Genomic DNA, 13,779 nt, shown 5'->3' on the forward strand with positions numbered 1-13,779 from the left:
TGAGCATGCTGCTGTGGTTCACCGCTTGTGAGACATGCGGTGTTTCTCCTTGATGAGAAGAAGGGCCAGCATTTTCCAGCCTGAATGCCCAGTCCAGGCTGCACTGGAGGATCCTAAAGAGAGGAAGTCACTCTTTTCTTGGGCATTGCTTTTAGAGGGGAAAAGCGCTTTGAAAATGCTTTGACCTTAGGAAGCCTCTCTCTAACGTACTTTGTCTCACTGCTTTGTCTCACTAGAAAGTTGCTCAGATTCAGGTTATTGGGTTCGAAAAATCAAAGTCCAGGAGCGCTGAGCGGAGGCTTTGGTTTTAGGTGCTAAACTGTTCATCAGCAAGCATGACTAAGCCTCTCCCAGCTCCGTGCCAAGCACAGACCTTTCCCACAGAGAGAATGGCCCAAGGGCAAAGGCGTTAATTGGGAAAGGGAAACTGAGGCTTCCTCCTCATCAGGTCACATCCTGCTTGAATTCGGGGACAGAAGTGGGGAAACAGCTCTGACAATGGGCAGTGCAGGAAGAGGATTGCCTGGGTAAAGGCAATGGGGCAGGAAGCTAAGAAGCAGACGGGCAGGTTGTCATTTACAGCAATTGTCACGAGTGCCCGTGTTCCTTGGTACAGAGTGAGTGTGCAATGAGGGAGTGGGGGGAAATCCCTCCCAGCACAGGATTCTGCAGCAGTCGGGGATTTCCTGCTGCTTTTCTCATAGCTTTGGGCCCTGGTTCCATGAAACATGGAGCAGGAGATGGGAAAGTGCAGTGGGAACTGTGGTGAAGTCAGGGGGTGCTGCCCTGGATGGAGACATGCTGCTTGGTGGAGACATGCTGCTTGATGGAGACATGCTGCTTGATGGAGACATGCTGCCTGGTGGAGACATGCTGCTTGATGGGGACATGCTGCCTGGTGGAGACATGCTGCTTGATGGAGACATGCTGCTTGATGGAGACATGCTGCTTGATGGAGACATGCTGCTTGATGGAGACATGCTGCTTGATGGGGCAAGCCTTGAATTCTCAAGACTGGACACCAGAAGTGAGCAACTATTTCTTACTGTGCCTCCAATCTCCCTGAGAAGCCATCAGCTTACAGACAATAAACATGCATTGACTCTTACTGTGGAACACTGAATATCACGGCATGTCAATAGTTTAACATAAATTAGTCAACTTGTCAATCTCAGACCTCTGCTTTCATCCTTTGTAGTTTGAATACTACGTAGCACATACAGACATCAGGACTGAATGATGAGATAACCCAAACCAGTGTTCCCTCATCCACAACTTCTATATCTGCTGTTTGGGGTGGGCAGGCAATGCTGTAAGCATGGCTACAACTGCCCACTGCTGGTCTCAATCACAGCAGCAGCGGCTCAGAGGCCATTGTCCTTAGCAGCGGAGGGTTCCCTACTCTCGGTGTGTGATCCCCAGCAACACACAAGCCCCAGGAAGACAAAGCACCGCAGGCACTCACCACAGCGCAGGTCATGGTCCGCAACGGGCAGGATGCTGCTGAAGTCCCAATACTCTTCCTCCCAGCTGACCGTGTCGCCCATGGCGCAGTCCATCAGCTCGTCCTGACCCAGCACACGGTCCCACATTTGGAAGTAGTACAAGCTGCCAATGAAGCTGTTGCTCACCCGCACAATGAAGCCATCCTTTCTCTTGTGCAGATGACCCAGCACCAGGCTCCCGTCGGGTTTCAAGCACCCAGCGCTGCCAATGGTTTCGGTATGCACGAGCTCACCGTTGCAGTAGACCTGCAGCAGCTGTTTCCTGGTGTCCCACGAGCAGCACACGCTGTACCACACAAAAAGGGCCAGGTCAATCTCGATGTCCCGTCTGGTGCCAAAAAGATAGAGCCTCAAATGCTTGTTTTCTCCGGAGAGTCCAAGCTCTAAGACATTGATGTCCATGGAGGAGTTGTTAGCGTCATAGGAAAAGGCTGCCCAAGAGCTGACGTTGGCAGTCCGCTTTAGGTCAATGCATGCTGTGAATTGACAGAGCTGAGGGATGCTGAAGTTAACCAGAGACACAAACTTATCAGTCCTTCCCAGTAAATCCAGTCTTTCTCCGCGCAGGTGACGTGCTTCTGTAAGCAAATGGCATTAGGAAAGAGGGTAAAGAAGGGAAATGTCACTTCCAAAGGAAAAGCTGCAGTAGGACCTCGTGTGGGTACTTCCTTGAGTTATGGGTAAAAAAAAAAGTTAAAGTTTCTTCTATTTCTAGTTTCTGCTGCCTTTGAAATTGAATTCTGAGCCCACCCACACTACCAGGGAAGAGGAGTTTAATTCTGCGAAGGAACAGCTGAAGTGCTCGAGATGTGCCAGATCGGAATCAATACAGAATCCATGTCCGGGGTCCATATGGTCCAGTATGGGTGTCAAGTGCAAAGGTCTGGGTTCAGCACACCCAATAAAGAGCTTGGCTCCCAGGTGAGGTGTGAAGTCAAGGTTTCTGCTAAAAGCCAGCCTTAAGAACTGTTCTTAGGCTGCAGAGAATTCATCTGGGCATCTTTCTTCTTCATTACTTTAAATAACCTCATTATAGCTTTACATCCTACTCAAAAGGCTTTGCTGACAGAGGCAACTTCTCTAATACAGACCTACACAGGCAGTGAGTAACTTGCCCACAGGTAGCCCCCACTTTGGCTGCAGAGTAGTAGCTGCAATGGCTCTAATCCAGTCAGCCTCAGCCCCTGAACAGCTTGGCAGAGGCACCAGCAAGCTGCAGAGGGTTTTTCACTCTAGTTACCTGGTTTTGCATTCCATGTTCAGTGTCTGTTGTATACCTGGACAGGAGGCAGCGCAGTGCAATGCTACTTGTATCTCTACTCTGACTCCTGGACCTGCCATGGTCTCCTACTCAGTGAATCATAGAATAGTTTGGGTTGGAAAGGACCGTAACATCATCCAGTTCCAACCCCCTTGCCATGGGCAGGGACACCTCACGCTAAACCATCCCACACAAGGCTTCATCCAACCTGGCCTTGAACACTGCCAGGGATGGAGCACTCACAACCTCCCTGGGCAACCCATTCCAGTGCCTCACCACCCTCACAGTAAAGAACTTCCTCCTTATAGCCAATCTAAACATCCCCCATTTCAGTTTGAACCCATCACCCCTTGTCCTATTCCTATTGCCCCTGATGAAGAGTCCCTCTGAGGTCACCACCAGCCACAGCAAAGTCCCTTCCCCAGGCAGGAGTCCCTGTGCACATGCACAAAGCAGCACCAGTCCATAGGCAACACAGTGAGACAGGCACCAAAGGCAGGATCCAACCTTTCCTTTGCAGGGGGTGAAGCAGCAATACATTCAACATCACAGCAGTCATTGATCAGACTTATATTGTAAGCCAGGCCCCTCCTATTCAAGTGATGCACATCTTGTATCATTACACTCACATGTGCTTCACTAAGTCAGGGTATATTTCTCCTAGATAAGAACTGCCATTAGGCTGAGTCTTTTATAAGCATTTTAGGGGCTTTTTACTGTATGTTCCTTTGCAAACCTGCCTGCCAGCCATGCACATCGCGTTATCTAAACCCAACCCCCCAGTATAACCTAGCAATAAATCTCTACTTCTACTAAGGGTTATACTCCTCCTGGACTGCGAAAGTAGCTGGCGCTTCTCCCCATCTGCTTCACACACTTCAAATTGGAGGCAAAAGGAAATGATCTATTCACAGAGTCTAATTCTCCGTAGGCGATCAGAAGTGGTGCTTTGCTGTCCTGGTGTAACCTCGTGCACTCAAAGTATGAGGAGGACATTTCTACTGCACGTAACACTCTGCTATCGTTCGTGTCTGTCTCAGCTCTAAAATCAGCTCCGCTGCTGTGGAACACGCCCCCCCATCCTGATCTGGCTTCTACCACTGCAACTCAGTGCTAAGATGGTGGTTTGCACCTAAGGGAATCATTTTCCCCTCGAGTGGGAGTACGTAGGACTCAGAGCATCCTTTCCATGGAGGCCCATGGGTGGGATGGGTGTTTAGCACCTCTGCACTAACACACCAGCCTCTGCCTTAGTGGGAGTGCATGAAATCACAGGGCCAGTGGTGGAGCTTTAGGGATGCAGGGAGGTGGGTGTAGCTCCACCGGTGAGTAATTCACTACAGCACATCAAAACGCAACAGCCGTCTTCATCTGTACTTTCCTACAAGGCCCCAAAGGGTAAGAAGCCAGCTCCCATGGGCTTCTCCAAGAGATGGGAATGCCTATGGGATTTACAACTGGCAAAACTGGTACCCATTCCATGAATGACGCCAGCAGAGACACACTGAGAGACCCCCGTTGCAGGGGTCTTCTAGCAGACAGATTAGAAGCCTTTGGCCAAAGCTGGAGAAAGTGGGAACATTTGGCAAGACCTGGACATGGATTCAGTCTTTTATTGTGGAGGTTGTGCTTGGAAAGAGCTCATCTTTCCGCAGTTTGTGCTGGCAGCGGCTCCAGCGCTGCAGGGTGTGTTTTGGAAGCATGAATTACCTCTGTGCCCTGCATTGTTCTGGAGGAGAAGTCCAAGAACGCAATACAAAACTCCCTAGTGTTTCGCTGGGGTGTATGGAGGAGCGGAAGGGTGGTGAGAGTGTTTGTGAAGCCCGGTTTATTGTGCTTGTCCCAGGGCCTGAGCTGTGACTGGGGAGCTTGGCTCCGACTGTAGCTCCGTGTGTTTCCCAGAACACCATGAAATGGGTAAATGCACGGCTCTTATCCTACAGTGACCAAAGCCTAAGTAGAAGAAACCAAACAGGAATGCAGGAGGACACCCAGGAAGGAACGAAGGGAATAATGACAAAGCCAAGAGGTTTTCACCTCCAAACATGGGACAACACCCGCAACGCAGCCAAACCCTGACATTTCACTTGTTGCCGTGTTTTCTCATCTCTGCTGACTCGTCTGCAGCCCAGACTGAACCAGCATCTCAGGGTAGGTCTGCAGGCCAATATATGCCCAGGCATGGACAAGGACCCCAGTAGCGGTTGCAGTGAGAAGGGAGAGGTCCAGGACAAGACTAAGTGCTGCACTGGGGCAGAGCAAGGGGGCAGTGGGCTCGTACGTAGATACACATCCCTGCGGTTAATCCTGGGGGGGATCACTGTACCTGCCAGGAGGAAAACGTGAGCGGCAGCCATCAAGGTGCAAAGAGCCTTGCCAGATGAGTGCTGTCCGGGGCTACACGTGAACCTCTTCATTCTTCAGGCATGCTCTGAAAGAAGGATGTTGGTGAGCACTCCCTTAGCACACACCCGGCTGAGAAGCTCAGCCTGCTCCTGCAATCTGAGATACACAGGCCAGGAGCCAGCAGCCCTCGCTCCCCGTGCCCGACCTGAGTCACTGGATGAGGAGCCTCTGTAAAGGTCAGACAAGGCTGCGCGAACCCTCTGCTCTCTGCTGCCTTCTCAAAGAGATGAGGCTCACGCAGTTACACCATGCATGTGCACTCTTCATCTGTCACAGCTCGGAAAAGCTGTTAGCAACTTTCCACCTGCCTTAAGGAAAGGCGTCCGTGTGTGAAGTGGTGAGGTTCCTACGAGTGAGGGGAAAACAAGGGAAGCCCTAGCAGTGGGGTTAAGCTGTGGCTGCCCCATCCCTGGTAGTGTTCAAGGCCAGGTTGGACACAGGGGCTTGGAGCAAGCTGCTCCAGTGGAAGGGGTCCCTGCCCATGGCAGGGGCTGGAGCTGGAGGAGCTTTGAGGTCCCTTCCATCCCAAACCAGGCTGGGATTGTGTGATTCTCCCAGCTGGGCTTTATCTACAAACTTCCATCAGTTTAACTGAGCCCTGGGACACGCTGGGGAAGGGCTGCTTCGAGGGCAAAGCATCCACTGAACACTACAAGCAAAATGCAAATCTGCCACTCTAAACTGGAACGAGTTTGTCCTGGTTTGTGCTTCACTTTGACTGAAGGTGCTTTAAAGATGACTGCAGTTAAACCAGAGCCACTGGCTGCGCAGGCAGCCCCAAACTCACCCCTGGAGCTCCCCTGTGGGCTCTGCTTTCTCTACTGGCTTCATCAAAGGCAAGGGCTTATTCTTGGTTTAGGACCACACTGGGTTAAATCTTCAGCCTCTAATGAGGTGCATAAAAGGGCTGTGAAGAATGAACTAGGTGCTCAGATTGTCTGAGTTGGCCAGGCTGTGTTCAATGGATTCGCTTGGCTTCACATCAGATGCAGCCCTCACCTGGGGCTCCCTTAAGTAGTAACAAAGGGTTAACCCACTAAGGGTTACTACTCCCTGACCACTGCCAAAATAGAAGTTGTCCCTTTGTGTCCAGACTAGGAATGAGATACACGTTAGAAAACTATAAAAGCACCTGAGCTAACAACAACTCTCCCAAATTCCTTTTAAAACGGCTCTTTACGAAGCTTCCAGCGTTAGGAAGCATCGCCCGGTTTTCCATGTAGTGCTGTGCCAACAGATCTCTCCTCACGACCTTCACCTTTCTTACTCCAGCACTGATTTGCTGACTTTGGCAGTAACACTTAAGGAACAAATCATTATGCCAAGCCTGTGGTACCTAAGCAGGAATTCTTCCATATTCCAGGTGATTCCTACTTTAAAAACACCATCGGCATTAAAAGGTGCTGCTCAAAAACTCACCTCCCTGTGTAGCAAAATCAAGGTGGATTTCTACCGAGCGCTTGTCCTGTTTCTTCTCTCAGATGCCACAAGACCAGCAAAGAGAAATAGGAAGGGAAGATCAGGTGGGATGTTGGGGTGTTTCCAGTGGATCAAGCGATGAAGAACAAGGGATTTCTGTTCTGAAATCGCATTTCCTAGGTCCTGGAAAAGCTGTTGTGCCAACAAATCTCTTCTCCCAGCCTTCTCCTTTATTACTCCAGCAATGATTTGCTGACTTTGGAGTAACATTTAAGGAGCAAATCGTTATGCTCCCAGCCTGCGGTACGTCACAGGGTTGTAATAAGTTTTGTCCAGAGCAAAGTCCACAACGTGGGGCATTGTGAAACACAAATTAGAAAGAAACAACAGAACTGAACAGCTCTCCTTGTTCCTGGTTCAAAAGTGACTGCACTAATGAATACTAGTTGTAATTTTCCCCCAAATAGCCTCTTTTTGTAACAGACGGCGCTAGAGCATCAACCAGGATCTTTCTTCCCTCCTGCAAGATTATCTCATTGCCAAGGTCAAAAAGAGCGTGATCTTGCATGTTTTGCCAGTGGTTCCCTGCAGTTCTGCTCCTTCCCTGGATCTTGTTATGGACATAAAAGGAACTGGGAAGAGACTGGAAAAGCCCCTCCATGGTTGCTTAACACCACGGTTCACCCGCCTCCTCCAGACCCTCTGCACCTGTACAGACCCTCTCCCAGCCAAGCATCCTCCTGCCGTGTACCAGCCTCAGCCAGGAGGTGTTGCTCTCTTGTGGGGAGATCCTATTCATGGGGTCACAAGGCATGCACTCTCCTCAAATCCATGCTGCACAGGTTCTGGTACTCATGAACTCTTGCATGAAGAGCCTTTCTTCAAGCATGGGACTTAACAGGGCTTTTGTTCAAGGGTGGGTGCTTTAGAAGTCATCTTCTTGCTACCTGTTAAACCAGTATCATGGCATCACGGTATGGAAAGAGCTTTTACTGCAACCCCAGTGCAGCTGAGAAGGTTTTAGCTATCCTCTTCCTCCACTTCCTCCATCTTCATCTCTCTGTTTCTCAGGTTTTCAGTTCAGTTTGGTGCTTGCGGATGTTCAGCACAAGTTGGTTGTGCTTCACTAGAGACCATGGCAAAGGGGCTGGAGCGCCACGTGAGGACATCTCTTTAACACCAAGCCACAGGCAAAGCCTGATCTAATAAGCAGCATCCTGCATCCATTTGTGGTCAGATCTTTCCTGGGAAGTTCTAGGTGGGGGGACACTTGGGGTGCAGAGCAGGAAAACAGCGGTTGAAGTGTGCAATGAGGAGCAGCAGATGAAGGCAGAACACATCCAGCCTCACCAGGGCCACGCATTCTGCTTCACTTTGGATATGCAAAGCTTTTTGCCAGGAGGTTGCTATGGTGACTTTTCAGCTCTCCCAAACCTCCTCACACTGTAATTACATCTCAGAGCCCCTGAGCTGGGAATCTTCGATTCTTGGGAGGAAGCACGGGGGTGGCTGACTCTTCGGGATGCTTCTCAACCAGCCACTTTCCTTCTGAAACAAACCCCACAGATTCGCCTCCTTGTGCCTTTCACAGCTGCTCACAGGTTCTACACAACCTTCTCGTCACCCTCCCAAGACCTCCTTCAACGAGTGCCTTTCTCAGAACACCCTGGAGCGTGTAAATGTGACGTGTATTCTCAGACAGGCGGCAGCTAGCCCATGCAAACTCCTAGGTTACAAACTGGATTTGGTACAGACTTGAGTCCTTTTATTCCTTTCTCCTTTCAAAGCAAGAAGAAAATCCTTTTTTGACCATGATTTAGTCACTCCTGCAGTAGGGATTGTAGAAACCTTGGGAAAATCCTTATGATGTTGAGGGGTGTTCAAGAAATACAACTCACAGAATACAACCACAGCATCCGATTTACTCGGGCCCTTGGCTGCAGGCTGATCCTAGAATGAGACACGTTTCGTTCTGTCAGAGTAAGTTATCCTGGCAGCGTTCCCTGGGCACAGGCTTTTGATGTCTATCATTGGGGAAAAGATCATAGAATCACAGAATGGTTTGGGTTGGAAAGGACCTCAAGATCATCCAGTTCCAACCCCCCTGCCATGGGCAGGGACACCTCACACTAAACCATCCCACCCAAGGCTTCATCCAACCTGGCCTTGAACACCTCCAGGGATGGAGCACTCACAACCTCCCTGGGCAACCCATTCCAGTGCCTCAGCACCCTCACAGGAAAGAATTTCCTCCTTAGATCCAATCTAAACTTCCCCTGTTTCAGTTTGAACCCGTTACCCCTTGTCCTGTCACTGCAGTCCCTGATGAAGAGTCCCTCCCCAGCATCCCTATAGGCCCCCTTCAGGTACTGGAAGGCTGCTCTGAGGTCTCCACGCAGCCTTCTCTTCTCCAGGCTGAACAGCCCCAACTTCCTCAGCCTGTCTTCATACGGGAGGTGCTCCAGTCCCCTGATCATCCTCGTGGCCTCCTCTGGACTTGTTCCAGCAGTTCCATGTCCTTTTTATGTTGAGGACACCAGAACTGCACACAGTACTCCAAGATTGCCCCAGTTGTTATCTGCTTGCACCCAGCTCATCGCCATGCCCTTGCTGAGATGCTGCTACTGCTCTTTAGCAGCCCTTCGTTTTTCCTCCATGACCACAAAAGACGCAGCTGTAAAAGCTTTATCTGGACATCTGTTCTGCAGTGATCCTGATTCCACAACCCGGAATTGCTGGGACGGAAAGTGCTACTTCCACGCAACACACCTACACTCCACTCCCTGGTTTAATGGCCCCAGAGTGACTGCAGCACGGAGACGGACACAGATTGCAATGTCAGCCTCAGAACTGGTTTTATTAGTGCTGTCGCCTCCTAATCCTCTGGAATTATGGATTGGGAAAATTGCCTCGAAAGTGATTTGGTGTCAGGAGGCTTTGGAACAGGTCCTTTATGGCTTGAGTGGTTCGTGTGGTGTTAGACTCACCTTGTGGGACGTTTAAGTAATGAAAGAGGAAGTGGAAGGCAAGCTGAGTGCCTGTGGTGGGAGGTTAAAGGATGGGGAAATAGCTTTGTAGCAAAACCTGTGTGAGATGAAAAGACAGCTTCTCAAATGACCTGGTTAAACCTGGCTTGTCTCCACAACGTGGTGCTGTTAAGGACACCTGGTCTGCTCTGAAAGAGCTGCTCTGCACAAGCTGATGTACCACACTGGAGCACAGGATGAATCGGAAGCCCCCTGATGTGAGCCTCTGATAGGGACTCTGGTCAAATCCCCTCACCTCTGTCACTGCAGTCGTCTCCATGTGAAGGGCTTGAGTGCATTTTGCTGCCCTTGATGAAGCTATCTTTGCCTTTAGTGCTTCCCCACCTCCCAGGAGAAGGGGATGCTCCTGGACACACACACACAGCTTGGCCTGGGGAGCGGGATGGAGGGACTATTCCCTCCTTTCCTTCTTCACTTTTCCCCACTGGAATCTCCATCCCAGGCATGTACTCACTAGGAGATAAGAAGAAGTGGTGAGGTTTTTTTGCCACAAAACTTGGTTAAATACATCCCAAGATACTTTTTAACCTGCAGAACTGAGTGACTTTAAACTCTGGCTTGAGAAGCACAAAGAGCGGGTCATTAGAGTAAGCACAGGTCATTAGAGTAAGCACAGTAGCACTCCTACTAGGTGAGCACAGCGAAAACATACAATAGCAGAAGGGCCTACAGCCAAATCCCATAGCAGTTGTGCAGATAGGCCACCAACACAGCTTTTTTAAGGTATCTGTGACACATAAGAGGGAATATTTCTCATGGAATTCCATTTATATCTTATTCTGCGCAAGTCCTTATCCTTCCTTTGTCAAAGGTGTAACCGTGTTCCAGCCAGGGCAAAGCATGCAAGGGCTTAATTACACTGAAGAACCCCGTGTAACGACTGTATTAAAGAAGTGAAAAGCATCTTTTGGTATGAGTGGGGACCGTTTGCTCATCACACGGCATGAATCGGAGCGATGCTGCAGATGTTTGCAGACCGTGGGGACCACTGGATGTCACTGTTGCCTTACGCAAGTTGCGCAGATGGACCTGCAAGGAAAATGCTCTCGAAAAGCGGCATAAAAAAGGCAGAAAGCTGCTTATTTTGTTCAAAAACAGCGTTAAAAAGAAAGAGGAGAATCACAAGGAGCAGGGAGGGAATTTTGCTGAGCCGAGGGTGATCCAAGCTCATCGCCTTGGCTTTGCAGCAGTGTGAGCTCCGAGCCCAGCCAGGCTGCCCTGGAGAAGGTACCGTGTGCCAAGCTGGAAGGAGAGCCGGATTGCATCCCTGTCAGGTACACATTACCGCTTAATGTATGAGCCCCAGAGACGGGAGCCCGGCTCACGGTGCTCTGTAATCCATCGGCAGAACAGGAGAGCTGATCGGCAGCATCGCTCAGTCCTCCACTTCTTCAGCTCCTTCTTAAATACGGTCCTGACTAGGTCCTGGCCACACGTACAGTGCAGGAACAAAACCAGACAAACACATCGCTGCCCAGTGGTCGATCGTTTTCACTCGTTCCTCCACAAGGCAGGAGCACCTTCTCAAAGAGAGGAACCATAAACCGGCCTCAGGCATCTCTAAAAGTTACCTTTAAAACCATTCGTGCCAGTGAGACGGAGCCTCTCTTGCACAAGAACACCAAAACCAGGCCCTGTGCCTTTAATCCGTGCCACGTTACACTGGCAATGCCCAGTTCCTATCTTTGGGATATTCACACAAGTAGGATGGAGTAATGGTTCCCAGCTGAGCTGAACAGCCATGTCAAGGCAGGAGGAGCTGGGAAAGATGGGGATGTCCACAATAGCCTGCGGAAGGAGCTCTCTTCAGGATACTGAGGTCTGAGTCTTCGACTTCTTCCTGCCTGGTGGCTGTGGTTTCAGGATAAAGCATCCCCTGCCCTGCATTGGACCATTTGCATTGGAAACATGCCCTGGACCCACTCTCTGCCTGCTCCTCCCGATTTTCCCTCCTGCCCTTTCTGTTCAGCCTGCTCCATCCACCCGGCAGAAGGGCATTAATCAGTGGTATTCCCAAACAGGGTTCCTGCTGGGATTCATAAAGTCTCCTGCATTTACAGCTTATCACAGAATCCCAGACTGGTTTGGACTGGAAGGGACCTTAAAGCTCATTCAGTTCCAACCCCCTGGCACAGGCAGAGACACCTTCCAGTAGAGCAGCTTGCTCCAAGCCCCATCCAACCTGGCCATTGAGCTTCCCTCAATGCATGTGAATGGAGGAAAACCCTGATCCCCATGTAGAAGTTACTTAAAGGCTGGAAATCTCCATAGCTCGAGGATTTCTACATGGTTTATGATGTGGTTACCCTGAGAGCCACCAAACCTGGGCGGTTCAGTGATCACAGGCTATTTCAGACCGTCAGCCGGGGCCAAAACCAGACAAAAGCAGCAGGAAGAAATCTTGTTCCATCACAGCTCATGGCCATATGGCTGCAGATGTGGAAGAGAGCAGCCCATCAGTGTCAGGATTTCCTCTGCAGGCACTGCATCCATCCAGCGCTATGTGAGCTATTCTGCTAGGGCAGTCCAGATGACACAGAAACTCCAACAGATAAGTGCCATAGCCAAGATGTTTTCCACAGCCTGAATTCAGTGGCGCGTCATCCCTGCTTTTCTCATTCCCTGTGACTGGGGAATGTCTTAAAGCGATAATAACATTTTCACTCGCCACGAACCACAACCCCGTAAAAGCATTGCAGCTCATAGTAGGATGTGATTGTTACCTGAGTGGATATAAATTCCTCCCTCTGCTTACACTAGACCTGGTAGTGCACGCAGGTACCCAAACCACAGCAGGAGAATGCACTGTCACAACAGCCTGCGCTGCTGCGAGGCAGCAGCCCTGCTCTGTAGCATCTTACAGGCTGTGATTTATTACTAGATTTCATTCGAGTACTGAGCAATGTTGTGAGTCTTTTTACTTCATCTCTTGCTCACCAGAGCAAAATGTATTTTGACCATTAATTGTGGGCAGGAGATGAGAGTGGGAGGAAGAACGTTTGTTCTCTCCATTCCAGCTACTTAACCACATATACCTGGTGAGAATGAGGAACAGCCATGCAGAGGTAGAGCCGGGCTGATAGGAACATCTTGCCTTGAAGATGCTGGTGATGCTGGTGCACCTCTCATGCAGACGGTGTGCACCACTCTGCAGCAGATCCCTGTCACTCCCCATTTCACAAGCCAGAAAGATGAGCCATGCCTATCCCTTCCCAACAGAAGTTCCTCCAGGCCGGGGTTGCAAGAGGCCTACAAAGGCAGAAACGGAAGATTTGTGCCTTATTGGACTGAGCTTCCTTTATAGCACATCACCAGTGTTTGCTGATGGTAGAAATGGGTTAGTCCTGTGGCTTCTGGCGCCCATCAATGCCTATGGCTGACTGCATTATCTCTGCTAGCACAGTGCAAACCTCAGTGGTTTAATCCAGACGCACTTATTCTAAGTGCATCCCCATGCCATCTGCACTCTGCTCAGCATATTCTGACCAGGAATTTCATAAGGCACCCCTTTAACTCTTGTAATTCCTCTGTAAATAGGCAACTGCCTTAACTTAGCAACTGCCTGACTCATTTCCTTTCTGCGCAGTCCTCTGGGTTCACTGCAGAACTTCCTCTTCGCGTTTTCTACATCTTTGTCTGTTCTTTCCTTTCTGAGCTGAGGCAGGCGGTCAAAACCAGCCCCAGGACTGCGCTGGGTGGTTGTAAAATCAATACTGGCACCCCAGAGCTCTGCCTCGGCTCTTCCTCAGAAGCATTCCGTTTTCAGTTGGACGATTACTGCGAAGCCTTAAGGCAAGAGGAAGGGTTTTAGCATTCGAGCAGTCCTAAAAAGAACCAAAATCTTTGTGAACGCATCAACACCTTCAATATACTTCAGATTCGCTTTGAAATACTCCTGAAATCATATTGGCATTAACCAGAGCAGGGAAAACAGACTGAAGGGACAACAGCTTTGTGCTACCTTTGCATTTGCCCCAGATGCCTGGAGGATAGACAAGGTTTTGATGCACTTTTCTACACTAGTTTACAGTACCTATCACTGAGAACTGTCCTAATACAAAGTTGGGGGGGGGGATTGCTGTAAAGAGATACCCACACTGCAGTATGTGAAAGCCCAGACCCTGGAACTACACAGAGGGAC

At 50.0% G+C, this 13,779-nt stretch overlaps 1 protein-coding gene across 4 annotated transcripts in view; it reads right to left on the bottom strand.

Annotated features, from left to right (window-relative positions):
* The window catches only part of ADGRG4 (adhesion G protein-coupled receptor G4), a 32,716-nt gene extending 25,875 nt beyond the window's left edge, over positions 1 to 6,841 (bottom strand). For 3 of the 4 annotated variants that reach the window (XM_065689836.1, XM_065689837.1, XM_065689835.1), the window contains exons 1-3: positions 6,592 to 6,841; positions 5,093 to 5,197; positions 1,466 to 2,083 (exon numbers count right to left, since the gene is read on the bottom strand). In XM_065689836.1, the coding sequence (XP_065545908.1) occupies positions 1,466 to 2,083; positions 5,093 to 5,183 (709 nt within the window). In that variant the 5' untranslated portion in view covers positions 5,184 to 5,197; positions 6,592 to 6,841. The remainder of the gene's footprint in view (positions 1 to 1,465; positions 2,084 to 5,092; positions 5,198 to 6,591) is intronic. The other variant, XM_065689838.1, reaches the window with a different exon arrangement.
* Between the last annotated feature and the right edge of the window lie 6,938 nt (positions 6,842 to 13,779).

This window comes from Lathamus discolor, chromosome 9 (genome assembly GCF_037157495.1).
Source record: "Lathamus discolor isolate bLatDis1 chromosome 9, bLatDis1.hap1, whole genome shotgun sequence".
NCBI lineage: Eukaryota > Metazoa > Chordata > Aves > Psittaciformes > Psittacidae > Lathamus > Lathamus discolor.